The sequence below is a fragment of the Vulpes vulpes genome, chromosome 3, assembly GCF_048418805.1.
Source record: "Vulpes vulpes isolate BD-2025 chromosome 3, VulVul3, whole genome shotgun sequence".
Lineage (NCBI taxonomy): Eukaryota > Metazoa > Chordata > Mammalia > Carnivora > Canidae > Vulpes > Vulpes vulpes.
The window spans coordinates 84,038,801-84,062,128 of record NC_132782.1 but is presented as its reverse complement, the minus strand read 5'-3'; the positions used below and the strand labels follow the sequence as shown (position 1 = coordinate 84,062,128).

Sequence of the window (23,328 nt, the reverse complement as noted above, 5' to 3'; positions counted from 1 at the left end):
TTTATATTCAGAAAAGATATAAGGTGAGCCTGGCAATTTTGCTGTGCTAAAAGGCTTTCAGATTTAATGAGGTTATACTGAAATGACACAGGGACCAATCTGAAATGAGCTCACATTGGCCAGAGTTGTGACAAAGAATATTGGCTGAGGTTGATTGTCATATATTTAGTCTAAAGAGCCAGAGTCCACAATGATTAACAAAGAAAAGTTGGTATAGGGGCACCCAGGTGGCTCAGTTGGTTAAGCATCTGCCTTTGGCTCAGGTCATGGTTCCAGGGTCCTGGGATTGAGCCCCACATCCACATCAGGCTCCTTGCTCAGTAGGGAGCCTACTTCTCCCTCTACCTATGCCTGCTGCTCCACCTGCTTGTGCTCTCTGTCAAATAAAATCTAAAAAAAAAAAAAAAAAAAAAAGGTATATTCTAAAAGAATGGCCATTGGAAGCTCTTTCAGAATGAGAAGTGATTTTATTGCATCTTGTTATTCAAACATGGTATTATGGACTACTTTACAATATTGATGAATGAAATTAATAATTTAAATACATCGGTGAAGTATTTTCTGAGTCAAAGGAAATAGCACTAAAAAGACTTAAGTTTTGACCTTGAGTTGGACAAAGCTGCATAAAATATCCAAATACAAATTTAAGTCTCCTTAAGAGCTTTATGGTTTTACTTCTGTGAAATAATGGAATATCTCAAGGTCCCAAAATCACTAAAGTTAATTTTCTTAGGATCCTGTCAAATCAGAGAATTAGCAGGAGAAAAAAAGTGTAGATGGCATAAGACTTATCACCTCAGGTGGGAGCTGCATGCATAATTCTATCAGCAGAAAGAAGAATCTGAACACGTAAATGTTGAGAAATGTTGAGAAATCCTGCTCACATAATGAGAAGATGAGTGAGAAAAGGAATAGTTATAGTCATGTTGATTTTATTTTTAAGACTTTATTTATTCATGAGAGACACAGAGAGGCAGAGACACAGGCAGAGGGAGAAGCAGGCTTCCTGTGGGGAGCCCAATGTGGGACTCCATCCCAGGACTTCGGGATCATGACCTGAGCCAAAGGCAGATTATCAGCCCCTGAGCCACCCAAGCGCCCACTATGTTGATTTCATATAGCAAAATCACACTATGATCTACCAACAGATAGTTTTGTCCTCCTCTCCTTTTACTGGAGGTAAGTAATAGGAAACCACTTGAATCACAAAGGATTTGTTCACCTAATCCTTATTGTCAGCAATATTTCAAAGGAGTTCTTTTGTTTGGTACCCCAAAAGTTTTGGCACCCCAGGGCAATACATTGCTATGAGATTTGGGGGTAAGTAGCCTGTCTTCCATCAGGAGGGAAGACAGCCATGAAGGAGGGCACCCTTGCCAAGGGAGCAGTTTTAAAGATGTACAGATAGAAAATCTAAGGCTCTGGTAATTGATTCTCTCAAAACTAGCCATCTACACAGACCCTGAGAGTATTTGTGTTCTCCACCCCCCATCCCTATTTGCCAGGTCCACCGCTCATGTCTTGTCTAAAGACTACTATTGTCTGATATGAGACCCGAGAGAGGCCACCAGTGTCCTCCCTTCTACTGACTTTTGATAAGGGTTACTTCATACTCAATTTGTTTCCTTTTAAATCAAAGCTTTACAAAAGTTTAGATACTTTCTTTCCCACCTTGGACTGCCTTGAGCATCCCCTTGGTGACTCATGATACTACGGAGACCACAGACTCTCAAGAATAACCATTAAGAGCATGGCTTTTGAGAACTTGCTGGGAATTACCCAGCTGGCTGGGTTCTGGGCCAAACACCAACCCTGAGCTACAAGTTGACTTCTGTGTCCCAGAGTAATAGAGTGGATTGCACTGAAGGTGCTGGAAGTCTTAAGAGCTGATCCCTTTGGATCGTCTTAAGGAGACCTTTTACAGAACAAACTATCCCGCTTTGAGGAGATCATTTCCATCCTGTCCTGCTCTCCTTGCCACTGCCTCCTTCCTCATCTATTTTTCTTGTCCTGGAACAAAAAGGAATGGAGGAGATTAAAAAAAAAAAAAAGTCTGAGGGTTTTGTGTTTTGGTGGTGGTGCAAGTGGGTATTGACTTTACTGAGTGGCTTGGCTGGGCCAAGTGTTTGCTCAAATTCTTACTATGGTCTGGAAGAACTGGACACCGGCCAGGCACCCACCCAGCTCAGGCCACCCTCAAGTTGTATTTAGTTAGTTGTGCATTGGTTCTGTCCTGCCTCCAGGCCTTTGTCCTGGCTATTACTTCTGCCTGTAACATCCCCTTCCCGTCCAGAGCCTGCCACACTTGTGAAAAGTCTCCTTTTCCTAGCACTTTTCATATTTTACTGGAATTGGTTATTTAAATTACTGTCCTTAAACTGCCGTCACCAGAGAGTGAGGTCTATTGCATGGACAGAGCTGGCTGTGGGCGCCACCCGTCCTGGATGCAGTGGAAGCTGGAATCCGATGGAGGCAGGACTGGAAGGGGGGCCGGGAATGCCCTCGTCACTCAGGAAGGTTTCCTGCTCTGTGTGATCTGGAAGGATCGGATTCCACACTACAGGGCTCCTCCTGTGAGGCCATACAAGTGAGCGAACCACGACGAAGCCCTCCCCCTCCTCCCCTCAAGCATTTCACACATTTGGCTCCTGGCGGGGGAGGCGGGCTTCACCCGGTTTATTGGGATGCATCGCTTACATCGCTTGTACAAGTTTTGTACTTGCGGGAACTCCGATGGGCTGGACTGTTTCCTTCGGATTTTAGTAATTTGAAGGGAGCACTTTTGCATGAAACAGACAAAACTTGGTTTTTGAAGCATAAACCTGATTCATTTGGAAATTTCAAATAAAGGTGAATTTTTTTCTATTGATGAACCTGTCAAAAGTCTTTCTTTTTGCTGCAGGTCGGCTGGAGACCCGGGTCGCTCGGGCAAGGTGCGCTCCCCTTCGCCCTCGAAGACTCGCCCGAGGCCCCCCGCCGCGCCCGCTGTGGGCTCCGGGTCTGCGGCGCGGGTGCGTGGCACTGAAGCCGAGGGACGCGGCGCTTCGCTCCGTCCGGCCAACAGGGGGCGCGGCGGCGGGCGGGAGCGCCAGGGCTGGCGGGGTTGCCGCGCCGCCTAGGCCCGGAGTCAGCGAATCACCGAGAGGCGAACACCTCCAGTGTTCCTAGAGAGAACAAGTGGGCGTGGGGGCTACGGAGATGGGGTGGGTAGTGAAACGCACCGACCCGGAAGCGAAATAGAGAGAACTTCCGTTCTTTGTTCTGTCCCGGTGTGTGGGTCCGTGACAGGGTCCAACGGGGCCTGGCCCGTGTCCGGCCCTTCAAATCTCCCGTCCCTGCCCCCAGGGTGAGTCCGGCCGCCCCCGGGGCTCGCGGTGAGACGGAGGCTGTGGCCGTCGGGGAAAGGGGTGGTGTCCGCGCCGCTGCGGCCCGCGGGGTCCCCAGGCCCGCCCGGAGCAGGGTGCTTCTGGGAGGAGCCGCTCCCTCCCCCGCAGCCGGTCCCCGACTCCGCTTCCCCGGGGACCTCCTTCTTTCAAAGGGAGGCCCCGCCAGGAAGGGAGGCAAGGGGCTCCGGTGCTGGTCTTGTGCCTTAGCCCAGCTCGAGCACTAAAGTTCCAGTATGGCTTTAAACGGGTCCCTCTCTTTAGGACAGCTGATGACAGCGCCCTGAACTTGGTAATTCTCCCAAACACTGCTTTTATTTGGTGTTAACACAGTAATTCGCGCCAGCGACAGAAGTCTCTTTTAGCCGAGTCTGAGGCTCTGAGGAGGAGGAGTTCTACGAAGTGTTCGCAGTTAGAACTAGGTCTGGAATGGGACCCGGCGGCAGGCGGGGGCGGGGGGGTGGCGGCGTGCAAACTCAGATCCGGGAATCATCCCGCGGGCGCTCAGTAAATCAAGTCGCTCGGAGAGTGGCACAGCTGTGTTAGATCCCTGATTTGATGCGCTTTTGAAGTGGAATTGATTGCAGATGGATGTTTACGCTCTGAATGGCATTTGTAAACTCCAGGAGAGGATAAGCAGGGTGATGAACCCGAAATCTATGGAATAATGAGAGGAGCTAAAAGTATTTATCCTCAAGCAGAGTCTGTGGAGAGTGGACATCATTTGGTTTACAAATGTTCGACGAACAGCTGTGTGGAAGGAGAAGATTGTGTACTTGCAGGTCGGTAGGGCAGGGCGCTAGGCCTCTGTAAGGTTAAGGTCCAAGGGGATAGGTTTTCCCTCAGCAACCGAATACCTCTCTGATGGTGAAGCTCTGCAGCAACGGACCAGACTGCCTGCTGAAGTTGAGGGTCTCTTGCTAGTTAACCATCAGAATATTGGAAACCCGAGAAGGCATTTCTTAGACTTGGGTGGACAGTTGACCTGGAGGAGGTTCAGTTGCCTTTCAGGTCTCCAGGGGTGCAACACAGATAACCAATTGTGTCTTAATTGTGCTGATTATGTGTGTGTGTGTGTGTGTGTGTGTGTGTATTTTTATTGGCGTTCGGTTTGCCAACATATAGCATAACACCCAGTGCTCATCCGGTCAAGTGCCCCCCTCAGTGCCCCTCACCCTGTCACCCTATCCCCTCGCCCACCTCCCTTTCCACTACCCCTTATTCGTTTCCCAGAGTTAGGAGTCTCTCATGTTCTGTCAACCTCTCTGATTTTTCCTACTCGTTTTCTCTCCTTTCCTCTATAATCCCTTTCACTATTTTATATATTCCCCGTATGAGTGAAACCATATAATGTTTGTCCTTCTCCGATTGACTGACTTCACTCAGCATAATACCCTCCAGTTCCATCCACATTGAAGCAAATGGTGGGTATTCGTCGTTTCTAATGGCTGAGTAATATTTCATTGTATATATAGACCAATTGTGCTGATTATTGTATGTTCTCTTTTTTTTTCCTTTTATCTGTCTGAGTAGATGAAGTTTACGTGAATATTTTTAATTTTTTTTTTTTTTTTTTTTTTTTTACTTCCTTCATCATACAGCACTGGCATTAGCTTAACTTAGAATTCCCAGGAACTTGAACAGAGGCTTCAGAATTCCTAATAATTGCTTTTCTGGTCTTCTGGGACCTAACTCCAAAAAAAGGAAGGAGAGATTCCAGCAGGTAAAGCTTTCCGTGACTCGTTCTCACTGCCAGGTCATCATTGTCAGTCCCTGGGAGCAGCTTCAGGGAGAGGTGTTGGCAGCAGAGCAGGGAAGAGCCCTGCCTGGACCAGAAGTTGTGGGGGCATAATGGAGATTTTTCTTTCTCTGAGAAACATTGTGTGCTGATCCAGACACTGGGGATTTGTTCTCAACAATATGCCTTTGAGTTCTAGCTTGGGTTAACCGAGCTGTGAGGAGGGAGGCGTGCTTCTTTTCACTGGAGTCAGAGCCTCTGATTTTCCTTTCTAAAGAGAGTTTGGACTAAGGGCTGATTTGTTGGAGGTGTCTGCTTATAAACAGTCCTGGAAATTGTGCAATTGGTTGATAAGAACAAAAGATGGCTGGCTCTGAGACAAAGTGGAAGGGACCCAGCAAGGAGGGCGCTGGTGGCAACCTTGATTGCCATGGGACCTGACTCCTGTCTCATTCAGTGCCTTTCTCTGTGTAAAGGCATTGGTGGTAGGCATTCTGTACCGCCTTGTTGCCCAAACACTAGAGTTCTGTGAACTCTGAGCAACTCTCAGGGCCCCTCCCCTTTTTATGCTTTATGTGAATGCAGCAGTCTATAATGATGAAGCAAATATCTTTCAGATTCTTTCCAGCAGCGCCTTGCAATGTAGAGACACTCAACAGTTGTTTGTTATATGAGCACATAAATGAAGAGGGAGGTAGACAAAATCCAGGGTTTTTTGTCTTTGCTCTTGCCTAAAGGTAGGAAAGCTCTGGTGGGTGCTATGCCTGTTCTTGGTCTGTTGATTCTTGTCACAGCATTCAAGTATGAAGTAAAAACTTCTCCTTGAGATCCAAACCTCCGCCTAGAAACTGACGTTATATTTTATTTTATATATTATATATTCACTAGAGCTGCAGAGAACAGACCTCTTTTGATTATCATAGCATCTGAGAAGTAGGGTTGTCAGTATGGATAAAAATGAAGTAATAGGTAATCTTACATATTTTTTTTAAAGATTTATTTGTTTATTCATGAGAGACAGAAGAGAGAGGCTGAGATACAGGCAGAGAGAGAAGCAGGCTCCCTGCTGGGAGCCTGATGTGGGACTCGATCCCCAGACCCCGGATTACACCCTGAGCCAAAGGCAGACACTCAACCGCAGAGCCACCCAGGTGTCCCCATAATCTTATCTTTTAAAAAAAGAAGTGTTGGTCTCTGTTACAGGGTCTTATATTCTGATCCAAGGAAATGTATTAGGAGAAAAGGAAGGTAGAAAGAAGGCTGGCTGCTACCTTCTCGGTCATAGGGGCCAGGCCTCTAGATCTGGTGAGTACATACACCTCCCTGCAATTTTACATTGTACAAGGACCACAGAAGGGGCTCCCGTCCCTCAGTAACATCCTGCCATTGCCTGAGACTAGAAGCAGACAGCTTAGAAAGGGGAGGAAGGATTTATCTTATTTAATTAGTAGATTTGAGCTATTTGCTCTAGTTCTGGGTATCAGGTGTTATTTCCTCAGGGTTTTTTAAATGAGAGACCAAGAACTCATGGAAAGTTTCTCTGCTCTCTGCTGTTTGGGTGCTGTTTTCTCTTTTCTTCAAAGAATAACACCTAAATTTAATATGACCGCTAGAAATCTAATGAAAGTATTTTTTTTTTTTTTTACTAGTTCTAGTGTTTACGAGTGAGGTTTTTAAGATTTTTTTTTAGATTTTGTTAATTTTGAGAGAGAGCGAGAGCTTGCACGAGTTGGGAGAGAGGGAGAGGAAGAAGAAGACTCCTCACTGAGCAGAGAGCCCAGTGTGGGGCTTGGTCCTGGGACTTGGGATCATGACCTCTGGCGGAAGGCAGATGCTTAACTGACTGAGCCACCCAGGCTCCCCTGTTTATGAGGTTTTTAAAAAAAAAAAAAAAAATCCAAACAGGGGCACCTGGGTGGCTCAGTTGGTGAAGTGTCTGACTCTTGATCTCAACTCAGGTCATGAGTTCATGCCACATTGGAGCCTACTTAAAAATAACTAAATAAATAAAAATAAAAATCTGTAAATAGCTTTATCCACTATTCCAAGCTGATAATGGATAAAGTTGATACAATACATACACATTTTGCAAATCTATGGGCATATACTTTTTTCATTTTATTCTGTTTTTTTTTTTTTTTTTTTCTTTCAATCATTGCTTGGTATTCATTGTTAGTATCATTATTTGGCACCAGCGTTCCATGTTTTTTGTTGTTATATCACTCATTATGTTGTGGGAGCCACAGGTGGGATATTGTCTAGGAACAGGGGCCCTTTCTGTGGTGCTCATGGAATCTCATCACAGGGAGCAAGTGGATGTATTTACCAGGATCTGGAAGACTGATCCTGGTTGCTACATTTCCTTTTGTTCATCTTAGGTACTAACTGAAAAGCTAGCTCCTGGGAGGCTCCCTTGAAGTATTTTTTTAAAACCATTGAACCTTGAACTTTGCTTCTGCAGTGCTTCCTCATTTTCATTCAAAACCTGCTTCCTGCTGAGTCTGCAGATAGTAGACCAGAGACCCAGAGCTTCTAGCCCTACCCATGGAAACTCAGGCTGATTGCGTATCTCAGGAACCTCAGGCCCTGCTTGAGAGTGGTAAGAAATAGAGATTCATTTCTTCTTTTACTCAGGCATTCAGCAGTCATGCTGGATCTCTTGCTTACCAGGAACTGGGCTTACTACTAGAACCCAGATGTGGCTGAGACACAGTCCTTTCCATTCAGTAGCTCACAGCCTAAGTGGGAAAGCTGCCTGAAGCCAATAGTGAATGTACAGCTTGGTAGGCTTTATAGCTGAGACGTTTGTGAAGGGCTAGTGGGACCACATGCAGGATTAAGAAAACTGTGATGATCACAGAATTCCAGGCACTTGGTAGCAGCCGCCTTCATAGTCCTAGTTTGTTCTTTAGGGGCGTGCACTTAGGCTCTTGGGCAAGCACTCTGTAGGTCACAAGCAAAAGGATAAAATGAGTAGAAGCCACTATCATATTTGTATTTTGCTGTCATCACCTGTGCCACTGACTTAGGCGCCAATGGTGGTCCTAAAGGGCATGCTTATCAGAAAAAAAACACTCAATGATCTCTTTGTCTAGTGATTGCACACAGTCTTGTGTCCCTAGGGGTTTAGAGTCTCTAAGGGACAGATATGTTAACTTAAGAATTACAGAAGAAGAGATGTGATCAAGCACAGAAGCAGGAAACATTTGTAGTGTGTAGATTTGGCTTGGGGATGAGAAGAAAGGAGAATGAGCATTATGTTGTTCATTTGGGGCTGGGTGAGGCTGCTGGTTTCCTCTGACCCAAGAGACCTTTGTGCTTGAGTTTGCATTCAGAGATGTGGAGAGGGATGGAAGGGGTGTGAGCAGGAATGTCTGCATTGCTGGCCAAGCTTGAGAGGAAGAACAAGAAGGTACTGATCACTAATGGGAGGACTGGACCAGTTTCCCAGAGAGTGCAATGACTAGACAGAAAGGAAGGGACCTGGGCAGGTGGAGAGCAGAATCAACAGAGCTTTGAACATCTCATCCCAAGAGGGAGTGGGTCTAGATTGTTGGGTCTAGGACACCATGAGTTTTCTGTGGATTGGGAGGCCAGAGAGCAGATGGGTTCGCTCACAGACCCTTTTGTTGTCCTTCAGCTCTTCCTTCCTCGAAAGCTCCTGCCTTTTCTGACAAGGACAGCCTGGGGGATGAGATGTTGGCAGCTGCGCTCCTAAAGGCCAAGTCCCAGGTGAGCTGTGGTTCCCTTCTTCCTTCTTTCCTTCCCATTTCATGTAAACATTTGTGCCATGACATCCATTTATTGCCCCAAACCATGATTCCCTCTGTTAGGAACATTGTCCTTTCCTGCTGAATAACAGGCCCCTCTCTTCCTCAGCCATAAACTCCTTTCCTCAACCTCTTAGATATGCATCCTCAAACCCAGGTTGTTGGTGTGGGGTTTTTTTTTTGTTTTGTTTTTTCTTTGATTTTGTTTTGTTTTTGGTGCTGCCAGTCTCATCCCTGAAATTGCATGCAAGACTGTATTGTTTCAGGAGTTGGTGACGTTTGAGGATGTAGCTGTGTACTTCATCCGGAAGGAGTGGAAGCGTTTGGAGCCTGCTCAGAGGGACCTCTATAGGGATGTGATGCTGGAGAATTATGGGAATGTGTTCTCGCTGGGTAAGGAGTTACACTTTCTCAATAAAACTCCTTTGGCATTCCTCTGTTTCCTTGTTTGCTAGTGACACTTGAGTCACAAAATGATCACCTAAAGATGAAGGTAGTCTCAGAAAATTCTAACAACAATAATAACAGTAACTCCTGCTTATATAGTAATTGGCAGCTCATAAAGAGCTTTCATTTATATTCTGTCCTGGAAACCTTGCAGCAACACAGTAATGGAGGTCGCTGGTATTCTTGTGTTCTACCTGAGGACAGAGAAGTCAGAGGTGTTCAGTGCTTTGCGTACGGACATATAGCAGGACTTGAGCCCTGGTCTTTCAGCTCCAAATCTGGTGCTTTTTTTCTATGTGATTCTTAAATGTATAATTCAGAGATTTTTCCAAAAGATGAACATACCAGGATCCCTAAATGCGTGCGGTACTGCTCTGTGCCCGAGTGCACATTCTGGAACTCCTCCTCCCTTTTTCTGTTGTACCAGTTAGGAGACCTGTTGCTTTGTTCAGGACCTAGTGCAACTGTGGCTCCATTAGAAATTGTAGCTTGTTTTAGGGAGCAACTGGTTTCTTTAACCTTTAGTCTATGGATTGTTAATCTCTTGTCTGTCACTCATTGTCAGGACATTTTCGTTGTAGTGCTAAGGGGTCTCCCTCACTTCTGTTGAATCCTCCCCAGACATTTCCTTTTCTGGCCCCTGCAAATCCTGGGTCTAGAGTTGACCTCTGGGACCACTTGGTATGAGCAGGATAAACCTTGTCCCATGTCTTTGCCCATGGGCAGGATTTCCATTTCTGAACGTTGACACAATCTTTGGGCTATAATCAGAAGAAAAGCTAAGGGTCCTGAGTTTCAATGAAACAGAACATAGAGGTCCTGAGAGGTACCTCTTCAGGGGAGGGAGAAACAGCTGTTTCTGTCCCTAACACTCATTGCTTTTTAAGCAAGTCTTATAGTCTTTACTTTTTAAAATAATCAATAGACTAAAAATGCCAGCTGTCTGGACCCCTTCACTCATCCTCTCTGCCCAAAGCTACCTTCAAAAACCACAGACCAGTGAAAATAGGGAAGTCGGACAAAAAGACGGTTTAAGTATCCACACGTCTTGGCCCAGCCTTCAAGGCCTGGGGCCCAGAGGTGGACTGAACTCTGTCTTTTGCTTGTTACCGTGGGTTTGGTGTGTGTGGCCTCTGGATGTGAGTGTTCTTTTCACATGCGGCTATTGTTGTCACTGTAGCCTCCCCCTTGTCACTTCTTGCTCTGTGGCTGTTTAATGTCACCCGTCTGCTTGCTTGCTTGCTTGCTTACATTTGTTCTCCTCTATCTTCTAGAAGCCACCATCTCTCCACTTGTATTTCCAGTTTCTGATCTCTGTGAGGACTTTGTCACTTCATTAAACACATGTCCTTTCTCTTCTGATTTTGGTTCTACACCTCCACCCAGTCTGTCTTCCTCTCTTCCCATCTCTAGCCTTCTCTGTCTCTATCTCTGCCAGCTCTTTTCACTTTGATTTTGCTTCTTGCTCTTCTCTTTCATTATTTCTGCAACACAGTTCTCTCAGCTTGCCTCAGCTATCTCCAGCCTGATGTGCTTTTAGCTCCATGAACATCCTTCTCGTAATTATCCTGTCCTCTGGTTTTGATTCCTTCTTCCAAGTGATGTTTGTATTTTATATTGTGCCAGATGGTGAGACCAGGACTGGGCATGATCAAGACATTTCTGAAGATACAGGATCACGTGGGGTGCTGTTGGGAAGATTCCAAAAGGATATTTCTCAGGGTCTTAAGTTTGAAGAAGCCTATGAACAAGATGTCAGTCTCAAGAGGCAACTGGGGAATTCCTCTGGAGAAAGATTGGATAGGAAGGTACAAGATTTTGGTCAGATGACAGATGAGGAAAAGCTAACCCCCGGGGGAGAGAGAAGTGAGAAATACAGTGATTTTGGGAATAGCTTGACTGTGAGTTCTAACCTTATTTCACATCAGAGACTTCCTGTGGGAGACAGACCCCATAAGTGTGATGAATGTAGCAAGAGCTTTAATCGAACTTCAGACCTTATTCAGCATCAGAGAATCCACACTGGGGAGAAACCCTATGAATGTAGTGAATGTGGCAAGGCCTTCAGCCAGAGCTCACATCTTATTCAGCATCAGAGAATCCACACTGGAGAGAAACCTTACGAATGTAACGATTGTGGGAAGACTTTCAGTTGTAGCTCTGCTCTCATTCTACATCGGAGGATCCACACCGGGGAGAAGCCCTATGAATGTAATGAATGTGGGAAAACCTTTAGCTGGAGCTCTACCCTTACTCATCATCAGAGAATCCACACTGGAGAGAAACCATATGCTTGTAATGAATGTGGGAAGGCCTTCAGCAGGAGCTCCACTCTTATCCATCACCAGAGAATCCACACTGGAGAGAAGCCCTATGAATGTAATGAGTGTGGGAAAGCCTTTAGCCAGAGCTCACACCTCTACCAGCACCAGAGAATCCACACTGGAGAGAAGCCCTATGAATGTATGGAATGTGGAGGAAAGTTTACCTATAGCTCAGGCCTTATTCAGCATCAAAGAATCCACACGGGGGAGAATCCCTATGAATGTAGTGAGTGTGGGAAAGCCTTTAGGTATAGCTCAGCTCTTGTTCGCCATCAGAGAATTCACACTGGAGAAAAGCCTTTGAATGTAATGGGAATGAGCAAAAGTTCTCTCAGAGTCACTGCTGAATTAAATATCAGAGAGTCTACCTGAGAGAGGGCCACACACCTGTTTTCCTCACTTCCTCCGAGTCTGAAGAGCTCCTGCCTTACTCTATAGAAGTATGAACATCTTAGAATGTGTCCCTTCCGACTCACACTTTTCACTTTAGAGAATGGGCCAAGTTGGGGAAATCATCCTGGCACATCCTGGTGATGTCAGTTTCCCCAGCAGTGAAACCAGGAGGCAAGTGGCAGGTTGAGTGCTGGGAATAAGAGGGAAGCTCTGGGCCCAGTCACCTTCCGTTTTGGAAGGGAGTTTGCACTAGACCATTTCTCTCACACCAGAGGAGCCTTTCTTTCCAAGGTGGGGGAGTGGAAGCACAGTAGGAATAAAATTCCAAGGATTCCTGTAGTTGGGATCAGTATAGCCTGCACAGAAGGCAGTGCAAAGAATGTTCTGAGTCCTGCTACTTGCTAAGAAGGGGACACGGGGGCTGTATTTCAAAGCCGCTGTTCCTAATCCAGCTTTAAGTTTTGATAAGGAATGTGCTGTTTGTGGTTGTTGTCGTTGTTCATGACTTCATTAATTATGGAAATGTGGTGCTGAGGGATTTGTTATTTTACTGGCGGGGGGGACCCTACAAAGTTTTCTGTGATAACTGTACTTTGAGGGTAGCTCTTGGAGCAGCACAAGCCCGTCTCCGAGAGCAGCAAAGCAGTTTTGTTGAAGAACTTGTCCTTCCCTATTGTTATAGGTCTGATTGGGAAATCCATCTGATAATCAGTCTAACAGGGAGAGGATCAGAAAGATTTAGCATTGGCCTATTTCCTATCCTCCCCTTCTCCGCATCCCTCCCCACTCCTGTGTTGAAAAGTGATCTAATTCAAACCCCTAGTTACTAAGAATAGAATGCTTTTTAAGGAGCTCACACAGCCAGCTTGCCCTGCCCTCTATCACCTATGACATCTGGCCCCAGCCCCTGACCTCTCATGACCTCACCTCTGACTTCAGCCGCCAAGTATGAATGCAAAGAAAAGCAAAGCCCAGGGACGGGAGTCTGACCTGACCTGGCTGTTGGGCTTCTTGCTGGGTTAGGATGGAGCTCCTGAGTTTTCCCAGCTGAGGGGATGATCTTTCATTATATTTTCCCAATCCTGCTCATCCTGTAGCATAAATGAAGTGCACTATTAAACAATAGTTTTTTAGAAGGCGACATTGTGTTTTTGTGCAGGAGCCAAATCTATTTCAATTAAAATAGGAAACCATGGCTATAACTGGAATCTAAATTTTAATCTTTAAGATTTTTCTACAGACAACTATTTTTCTTTCATAAACACATGACCTCTCTCTGTCAAGACTCTATCATATTCCTCTAGATACTGCCACAGACTCTTCGGTCATGTACACAGTTACTCCCACCTCATACCCACACGTCGGACGATACTTAAGACCAGCAACCAAAACTAGAAAACTGTTACTATTGGGTGTGGGGCCTCTGACAAGCGTGTACTTGGATTTTGGGTTGTAATGGGCATATGTAGATTTCTTCTTTGGGCTCTTGGTGGGAGGAGGTTCCAGTCATGGAGAAGGCTGAGATGAAAGTCTTACAGAGAAGATAGAGAAGTGTCTGGAACTGGCCTCTGAAAAAATTTTGAGCATATATTGTGATCACCTGATACGTTTTTAATTTCTTAAAGCTATAATGAAACTTGTTCTTTTTGGCTCTTCTTTGACACTCCCCACATACCTACAAATAGAACTTTGTTTCTTGAAGCATAGGCCATGAACTATCCATATTAGAATCACTAGGGTGCTTGTTAGTAATGTAGGTTCCTGAACCTCAAATTGAACCTATCAATTTCTGAGGATAGAGCCTTAAAATTTAAACTGTAAAGCAAGAACTAATGGGATAGAGAAAATTTCTGGAGGGAGATGAGCAAGGTCTTATAAAGCATTGTATGTTTTAGAGGAGAAGAGGTTTCGGACAGGATAGCTTGGGGTGGGCCTGAACATGGCCACTTGTGTGTCAATTCATGTTGTGGAGCTCTGGAAAAGACCCCTGAGCAGGTAAAATTAGGTGAATAGTCACTACACATGAAGGATCAACCACTTCTCTATCTGCATGCTGAATTCCCCCCACAACAAAGACCTCACCACTCCCTCCTTCAGAGCATCTCTGTGAGACCTGGGAATGATCTGGATCGTTGCATGAAGATTATGTTTATTTTTAAATATCTTTGAAGCTACTGTAACATTCTGTTCATCTGATTTTCCCGATTATTTCTGTTTCCCATGATGATTCCTCTTTTCTCAGTCCCTGAGTATTCCTTAATGTTGGACTGTGATACCAGTTTGTCTCTTTCTTTACCATTGTCCTTGGAACCACTTACTCCTGTGGTCTCAACTATTATCTATGCAAATAAGTTTTAAATCTGCACCTGTGGTACTAGTCTCTCCTAAGTTCCAATGTTGGGTCTCTGGCAGACTGCAGGACATTTACTCTTGGACCTTTAAAAGTTTCAAGTTACATGTTTCAAACCAGATACATCTTTCTCGTAAACTGCCCCCTCACAAAATTTCCGTAAACTCAGGGTCCAGACCTTCGGAGGTTTTCTTTGGTTATTCTCATTCTATATCTGACCGCCATCGAGGCATGGGCAGGTTCAGTAGGCATGGAGTGGAAAGAGATTGTTAGAGTTGAGGTCATGGGGGAGGTGGGATTTAAGCGATGATGATAATAGTCGCTGACACATATCTTCCACCTGGCCCTTTTCCAAGTGGTTTTCGGATTTTTTTTTTTTTTTAAGATTTTATTTATTTGAGAGAATGGGCATAAGCAGTGGGTGGGTAGACTCTGCTGAGCAGGGAGCCTGATGTGGAGCTTGATCCCAGGACCCCAAGATCATGACCCAACCTGAGGCAGGCGCTTAACTGCGCCACCCAGGCACCCCTGGTTTTCAGATCTTAAAATCATGTAATCTTCACAGCCACCTGTGTGTGAGGTGGTTGTTAATATTAACCCTGTCTTAAACTTGCCAGTTGAGACATGACAATGAGATCAGGAAATGGAAGACCCTAAGTTGCTCTACTTGGGAGGCTAGACCTTGTGGCCTGGATGGCTCCCACGTGAGGTGGGGAGGCATGTGTTAAGAATAAGCCTCACCCACGTGATCCCCCCCTCCCTGTCCCTTATGGTTCTGCAACTTCTGTCATTCCTTTGCTTCCATTGCTGCTAAGCCTAGAGTTCGGGTCCTTTTTTTTTTTTTTTTTTTCTTAATTTTTTAAAATTATTATTTATTTATGATAGTCACAGAGAGAGAGAGAGAGAGGCAGAGACATAGGCAGAGGGAGAAGCAGGCTCCATTCACCGGGAGCCCGATGTGGGATTCGATCCCGGTTCTCGGGGATCGCGCCCTGGGCCAAAGGCAGGCACCAAACCGCTGCGCCACCCAGGGATCCCGAGTTCGGGTCCTTATTGCTTCTCCCCTGGGTTAGATAAGTACTTTGCTAGTGGAGTCTCTATTTTTCTCTCAATCTCCCTAAAGCCCTGACTAGTCACTCCTTCAGTGGTTTCTCCCTTAAAATCCAAGGGGTACCTGGGTGGCTCAGTTGTTTAAGTGCCTTTGGCTCAGATCATGATCTCAGGGTCCTGGGGTCAAACCCAGCATCAGGTTCCCTGCACAGCAGAGCGTTCTTTCCCTCTCCCTCTGCGATTCCCCATGCACTGCTTGCTCTCTCTCTCTCTCAGATAAAATCTTTTGAAAGAATAAAATTCAAACTCCTTATTCATGTAGTCAGGCTTTCTTTGAATTGGTCTCTGCACATCTATATAGCCGTATCCGATTGCTTGCTACTCTTCACACATCTGAAAACCAGATTTGTGAAAAAAACAGCGCTGCTCAGTAGTTATGACGGTAAAAATATTTTGTTCAGTACTATTGAAGTAGAGGAAAACAGACCTCTGTATAGACCTGGGCTTGTGTCTATACAGCCCAGGGCTGGGTGGCTGGGTAGCTGGGTAGCTCAGTTGGTTGTGTCCAACTCTTGATTTCAGCTCAGGTCTTGATCTCAGGGTTGTGAGTTCAAGCTCCACATTGGGCTCCACGTGGAGCATGGAGCCTACTTTAAAAAGAACTGGTTTCATGTCAACACAGCTGATCAAGTGAGAATTTACAGCCAAGGGGCAAGATAGGGGTCGGTGGATCTAAGAGGAAAGAAAACGAGTAAGGGGTTTTGGCTAAACTGACCTAACAATTCTTGCTGAAGATGGGCCCAGATGAGTGATCCCACCCTGGGGTGATGGTGAAAAATGAGGGACTATTGGTAAACTGACTTCTTGGGGTTCTTTCTAAAGCTAGATTTTATAAGGAAGAGCACAGATGGGTCTAGGAGAAGGTTCAGGACTGAGTTTGGTTTGGTCAAGCAAAGAATCTGTCCCATCAAATAGCAAGGTGATAACAGGGGCCATGCACACCTTATGTTCATGCCCATGAGTTTCTTCACTCATGGTGTTCCCATGTCCTGCTCTGGCTCCTCACATTCAATCGATAAAAATCAGAGTCCAAGGGGCACCTGGGTGACTCAGTCAGTTAAGTGTCTCCCTTCAGCTTGCGTCATGATCCTGGGCTCCTGGGATTGAGCCCTGTGTCAGACTCCTTGCTCAGTGGGGAGCCTGCTTCTCCCTCTCCCTCTGCTGCTCCCCCTGCATGTGCTCCCTCTCTGTCAAATAAATAAATAAAATCTTTTTAAAAGTCTGAGTCCAAGAGGACCTTAGAAACCATCTTCAACCTCTTGCTCAGTGCAGAAACTCAACAATATCCCTGACAGATAGCAATCCATTCTCTTCAGGATGAGAGGCCCATTGTTACACAGCAGAAAATTTGGCAGTTCCTCTGTTGAGCATACTCATGGCTGGAAGTTAATCTGAGCTGAATTCTGCCTCCTCCTAAGTTTCTGCCTCCCATGGTTAGTTCCTGCTTTTGCTTCTCATCTGTAGATAAAAGGGATGGGCAAGATTTCCAAGGACATTATCTGTCATAACAAAGGCGGTTTCATTCCTTGTGCCCCTCACCCATCCCAAGTCATATCTATTCTTGAGATCCAACTCAGTTCTGAGAATGTGTATTATGTGATGAGTTTCCAAGTAAGGGAAAACCTTGGTTTTACCAGAACATTTCAGCTGACAGAAGTATGAACCATGGAGTGGTGGTGAAAAAGAAAATCCTAAATTAAAAAAAAAAAAAAATGTTTATGGAGTTTCAATTTTTTCTACTTCAAAAAGATAAAGGAAAGCCCAGTCACCTGCACTATTTTAAATATGTCAATAATGAAGAACTGAAGATCTTAAAATAAATTCCATGGCCTAGGGCTACCAGCTGACTCAGCAGAGCATGCGAGTTGATCTCGGGGTCATAGGTTCAAGCCCTACCCTGGGTGTAGAGCTTACTTAAAAGAAAAGAAAAGAAAAAAGAAAAGAAATTACAAGGACTATTTCTTACATAAAGATAAATTTGATCACCAGAGCGGTTTTTCTCCACAAGCATGCTTTTCTTCGTGTATTTCCTGCTTTGGTTGCTGACATCATCCATTTCGCAGTCAACCAAGCCAGAAACCTGGGAATTGTTCCGGATGCCTTATTTCTTTTCATCTCCCTACCACCCCCCCAGCCCCACCCCACCATCTCTTACAGTTGTCAGGCGATATGTAGCCCATTCTGTGTTGTGCACCCTTGACTCCTGTGTTGGCCTGGGCTGTCCTTAACTCATTCTGAGACTCTGGGCCCAGCCTTATAGAAGTACCTCTACACGAGCTCTCTCTCTAAAATGATAAGTGTGTGATGCCACTGCAGACCGTCCAATGACCCCTTTTCATTTCTTAGGCCAGTGACCAAATTCTTTATGGAGAAACAGGGCTTGGGACACCTGGGTGGCTCAGTGGTTAAGCATCTGCCTTTGGCTCAGGGCATGATCCTGGAGTCCCGGGATCGAATCCCACATCGGGCTCCCTACATGGAGCCTGCTTCTCCCTCTGCCTATGTCTCTGCCTCTCTCTCTGTGTCTCTCATGAATAAATAAATAAAATCTTTAAAAAAGAGAGAGAGAAACAGGGCTTCTCATTTCCTAGCCCTGCCTACTTCCCTAGCACTCCTCTTATCCCAACCCCTTCCCCTACCCCTCCCACATACTTGACACTGGAGCCACAGTTACAGTTACAGGGCCGCACATGCTGTTTCATGCCTCTGTGCCTTTGAATATGCTGTTCCTTCTTCCTGACTGTCCTCCCTTCCTTGTCCACCTAAACTCTTATTCATCTTTGCAAACCTCCTCATGTGTGAGCTTCACCTTTTCCATGGAGCCTCTCCAGGAATAGTCCTTCACCTGCACTGTGTTCATTTCCACTGAGTTGCCTCTGCATCTTGTGTGTACTTCTTGCACTTATACCTTGTCTCTTACTCATCTATCTGACTCCCTCGCTGTGGTGAGTTTCCCCCCTACATTTTCACGCTTTTCTACCACAAATAAGCATTGCTTTCTTAATCAGAAAATTAATAAATATTAAGAAAAAGGAAACAGCGCCTGGGGTGGCTCAGTTGGTTGAGCAACTGACTTTTGATTTCAGCTCAGGTTATGGTCTCAGGGTCATGAGATCAAGCCCTGTGCTGGGCTCTGCGTTCAGTGGGGAGTCTGCTTGAGATTCTCTTCCTCTGCCCCGCACCCCCACATGTTCTCTCTCTGTCTGTGTCAAATCAATCAATCTATCTATCTTTAATTAAAAACAAGAAAAGAAAGAGGGTCACCGGGATGGCTCAGTTGGTTAAGCATCTGACTCTTGATTTTGGCTCAAGTCATGATGTCAGGGTCCTTGGATGGAGCCCCATGTTGGGCTCCATGCTCAGCGGGGAGTCTGCTTCTCCTTCACTCTCTGCGGCTCCCTCTCTCCTCTAAAATAAATAAATCTTAAAAAAAAAAAAAAAGTAGCAGCAGGAAGTAACATCCACTGAGCACTTACTATGTGCCAAGCATTGTCTAAGTGTTTTATATGTTACCTAATTCAATCCTCATCACAATTCTGTGATGGTAGATAGAATTATTGCCCCTATTTCTAGTCCCTTTCTTCAGGAAAGAAGGAAAGAGGGAGAGAGGGGAGCCCCCCAGGTGCACAGTAAATGATACAGTGAAGTACAAAGGTGTTCAGAACCCCCAGCCCCTGGCTTCATCTCCTTATCACTCTCCCAGACCACCAGAGGGACCCCCCTTCTCCTCCCACCAGTCCCTTGAGCTCCTCAGCGGCAGTTCCATGAGTCCCGAAGGGGACACAGGGAAGCGTGGTTCCTGCACGGAAGGGGGCTCTGGTCCCCTTCCCATACAGACGGGAAGACTGTATGGATAATATGAAACAGTGAGACACCAGAGGTATCATGATCACGAGAGCTCATCTTTATTGGCTGCTGATCTCCTTGCCAGCATGTGTGGTCTTCACAGCAATCATAGACCCTGTGAGTCCTTTTATTTATTTACTTTTTAAAGACTTTATTTATTCGTGAGAGACACAGAGAGGTAAAGACATAGACAGAGGGAGAAGCTGCAGAACTCTGCTACAGGACTCAATCCTAGGACCCCGGGATCACAACCTGAGCCAAAGGCAGATGCTCAACCACTGAACCACCCAGGGGCCCTGTGAGTCCTTTTATTTTTTATTTTTTTAAGATTTTATTTATTTATTCATGAGAGACAGAGAGAGAGAGAGAGAGAGAGAGAGAGAGAATGAGAGGCAGAGACACAGGGAGAGGGAGAAGCAGGCTCCATGCAGGGAGCCTGACATGGGACTCCATCCCGGGTCCCCAGGATCACGCCCTGGGCTGAAGGCAGCAGCGTTAAACCGCTGGGCCACAAGAAAACCAAGGCCCACAGTGTTGTTAACTTACTCGATGTTACAGAATTGATGAGTAGTGGAGCAGGGATTCCGACCCAGGCAGCCTGGCTCCAGAGATTGAGCTCTTAATTACATTGTACTGTCTCTAAATGAAATGGGGGAACTCAAAGAAAGTTTCTTGTGTTCTGCCTGAGTTTCTAAGTAAGGGAAAACCTTGGGGAGATGCGAGCTATGTGGCAGTCACAAAAGGCTTCATGGAGGAAATGGCACTAAAGCCATTGAGATCTGAGCCTGAGATCAAGGACAGGCAAAACAGAGATAACCATTTCTCTTTTCATCCCAAACATGTGACTTTTCTTTCCCTCAAAACTCCCTCATATTCCTCTAGAATTCCTCTGTGTGGTACGATACTTAAGATTGCGGGCAGGTAGGAATCATTAAGACAAAACTGCTTGGCTGGAAACACACACTTACCTCCACCAGCCCTGCCCACGTTCCTGTCTGCTTCATCATGATGTGGACCAGGATGAAAAGTACAGTGAAAAGGAACTTTAGATGGTCTCTTCTGAGAGGAAAAAAACAAAACAAGATGCAATCAAAGAGGGATACAAACCATAAGAAACTCTTAATCATAAGAAACAAACTGGGTTGCTGAAAGGGAAGATTTGGGGTGATGGGGTAACTGGGTGATGGGCATTGAGAAGGGCACGTGATGGAATGAGCACTGGGTGTTCTATAAGACTGATGAATCACAGACCTTAACCTCTCTAATAATACGCTGTATGTTAACTTATTGAATTTAAATAAAATAAAAAAGATTGGGTGTTCTGTATGAAGAAGCTGATGTACCATCAGAAGCATAGATGGTAACAAATGACAAAAAAAAATGCTTTGTGAGCTACTTACAATCACCTATCTTGTACCTGAATTGAGAATATAATTTCTTAATAAGACTTACTGTTCTAATTACACCACAGAAAAACTTTACCACAACAGGTGCATGTGACTCTTCATGTCTTACACCTGTTCAGGAACTGTCCTGGTGCCCCATTATGGGTTTCCATCACCTACCCCATGAGCTGTGAGCTCACTGGCCTCCCCAGGATCCATGCAGCATCTTCTCTCATGAGCGCACTGTTTACTCTTCACCTTCCTGCCAACAACACTGGTGCTGTTCCCTCTGTTTGCAGTGTCCTTCCCTGATTGCTAAAATCCTAGTATGTTAATATGGGTTGAAAGCGTTCTAAATGGGAAGAGCAGCAACAGCAGTGGGCTCCCAGAGAGGAATGTGCTTGCTATGTTCCAGAAACAGCCAGGACATCACGATCTAGAAGGGTTGCATTTTGACAGTCAGATCAGGGAAGGAGTTTTCTCATACAGATCCTTGATCCTTAATCCAGTTGAAATTCTGATAGAAGATTTGGATACCCTTAATATACACAAGGGTAACTGCTGGTATGAATCTTTTCTTGTCAAGCCACACCTGACCTCACAGGCAGCCTTTACTGAGAAGCAGCCCGTGTAGAGCCAGGGTCCTCAGTGTGAATCCTCCCACTGCTCCACCAAGGCTGGCCCCTTGGCAAAGGCTCTGCATGCTTTGTACTCCTGAGGTAATTGCTTGCTTGTTTGTTTGCTTGCTTGGGTTTCTTCGTGTGTGTGTGTGTGTGTGTGTGTGTGTGTGTGTGTGTGTGTGTGTGTTTAAATAACAACTGTAGGGGTGCCTTGGTGGCTCAGTGGGTTAAGCAGCTGCCTTCAGCTCAGGTCATGATCCTGGGATCCTGGGATTGAGCCCTGCATTGGGCTCCCTACTCAGCAGGGGGCCTGCTTCTCCCACTGTCTCCTCCTCCTGCTTGTGCTCTCTCTCTCTCTGTCAAATAAATAAATACAATCTTTAAAATAAAACAAAATAAGTAACCATTGTAATAATAGTTCGCCCATTTGAAGTGTACAATTCAGTGGTTTTTAGTATTCAGAGCTATGCAGCATCACCACAATCAATTTGAAAACATTTTCATCATCCCAAAAAGAGACCCTGTGCTCTTTGGAAGTCACTCCCATCCCCCTAATTCCCTTAGCCCCTAGCAACTTCCAGTCTACTTTTGTGTCTCTGGATTTGCCTATTCTGGACATTACATGTAAGTGGAACTGCCATGGCACAATATGTGGCCTTTTGTGTCTGGCTTCTTTTGTTTCTTGTGATGATGTCAAGCTTCATTTGTATATGTTGCCACGTGAATCTGTACCTCAATCTTTTAAATAGCTGCATGACACTCCATTATATGCATTTACCAGTCAGCTCATTCTTTCATCCACTGGTGGGCATTTGGGTTGTTGCCATGTTTGGGCTATTAGGAATAATGTTGCTATGAACGTTGTGTATCAGTTTTCTTGTGGATGTATGTTTTCATTTCTCTTGGGTATATATACTCAGGTTGGGAATTTCCGGGTCAAATGCTTTATTTAACCTTTTGAGGGAATGCCAGACTGTCTTCCCAAGTAGTTGTCCCATGTTACATGCTCATCAGCAGTGTATAGGCTTCTGATTTCTCTGTATCCTCAATGATACTTGTCACTATCCTTGTTATAGCAGTTCTACTGGGTGCGAAGTGGTCTCATTGTGGTTTGACTTGCATTTTTCTGATGGCTACTGATGAAGTGCATCTTTCCACTTGCTTACATCCATTTGTATATCTTTTTTTCTAAGGATTTTATGTATTTATCTGAAAGAGAGAGCATGGGGGGTGGGCAGGGGACAGAGGAAGAAGGAGAAGCAGATTACCTGCTGAGTGGAGAGCCCGCTGTGGGGCTCAATCCCAGGACCTTGAGATCATGACCTGAGCCAAAGACAGATGCTTAACCAACTGAGCCACCCAGGTACCCCCATTTATATATCTTTTTTGGAGAAATGTCTATTCAGATCCTTTGCCTATCTTTTAATTGGTTGGCTTTTTATTATTGAATTCTATTATATGTTCCAGGTTTAAGCTTTATCAAACATATCTGATTTATGAAAATTTTCTACCATTCTATAGGTTCTCATTTTATTTTCTTAATGGTGTCCTTGAAGCTGGAAGTTTTTAATTTAGGTGATGCCCAGTTTGTCCATTTGTCTTTTGGTTCCTTATGCTTTGGGTGTCTGTATTAGCTAGGGTTCTCCAGAAAAACAAACAATAGGATATATAGAGAGGGCGCCTGGGTGGCTCACTGGTTGAGCATCTGCCTTCAACTCAGGCTGTGATCCTGGGGTCCTGGGATCAAGTCCCACATTGGGCTCCCCATAGGAAGCCTGCTTCTCCCTCTTCCTGTGGCTCTGCCTCTCTCAAGAATAAATAAATTAATTAATTAAAAAATAGGATATATAGAGAGATACAAAAGAGGGGATTTATCATGGGGATTTGCTCATGCAATTGTGGAGGCTGAGCTATGGCATGATATTCCATCTGCAAGCTCTAGAACCAGAAAAGCTCCTGGTA

At 45.2% G+C, this 23,328-nt stretch overlaps 1 protein-coding gene across 1 annotated transcript in view; it reads left to right on the top strand.

Moving 5' to 3' along the window:
• ZKSCAN1 (zinc finger with KRAB and SCAN domains 1) overlaps nt 1-13,695 on the top strand; it is a 62,860-nt gene extending 49,165 nt beyond the window's left edge. The window contains exons 8-9 of the mRNA XM_026019537.2: nt 3,653-3,675; nt 11,345-13,695. Coding sequence (XP_025875322.2) covers nt 3,653-3,675; nt 11,345-12,034 — 713 coding nt within the window. The 3' untranslated portion in view covers nt 12,035-13,695. The remainder of the gene's footprint in view (nt 1-3,652; nt 3,676-11,344) is intronic.
• Nucleotides 13,696-23,328: the final 9,633 nt, after the last annotated feature.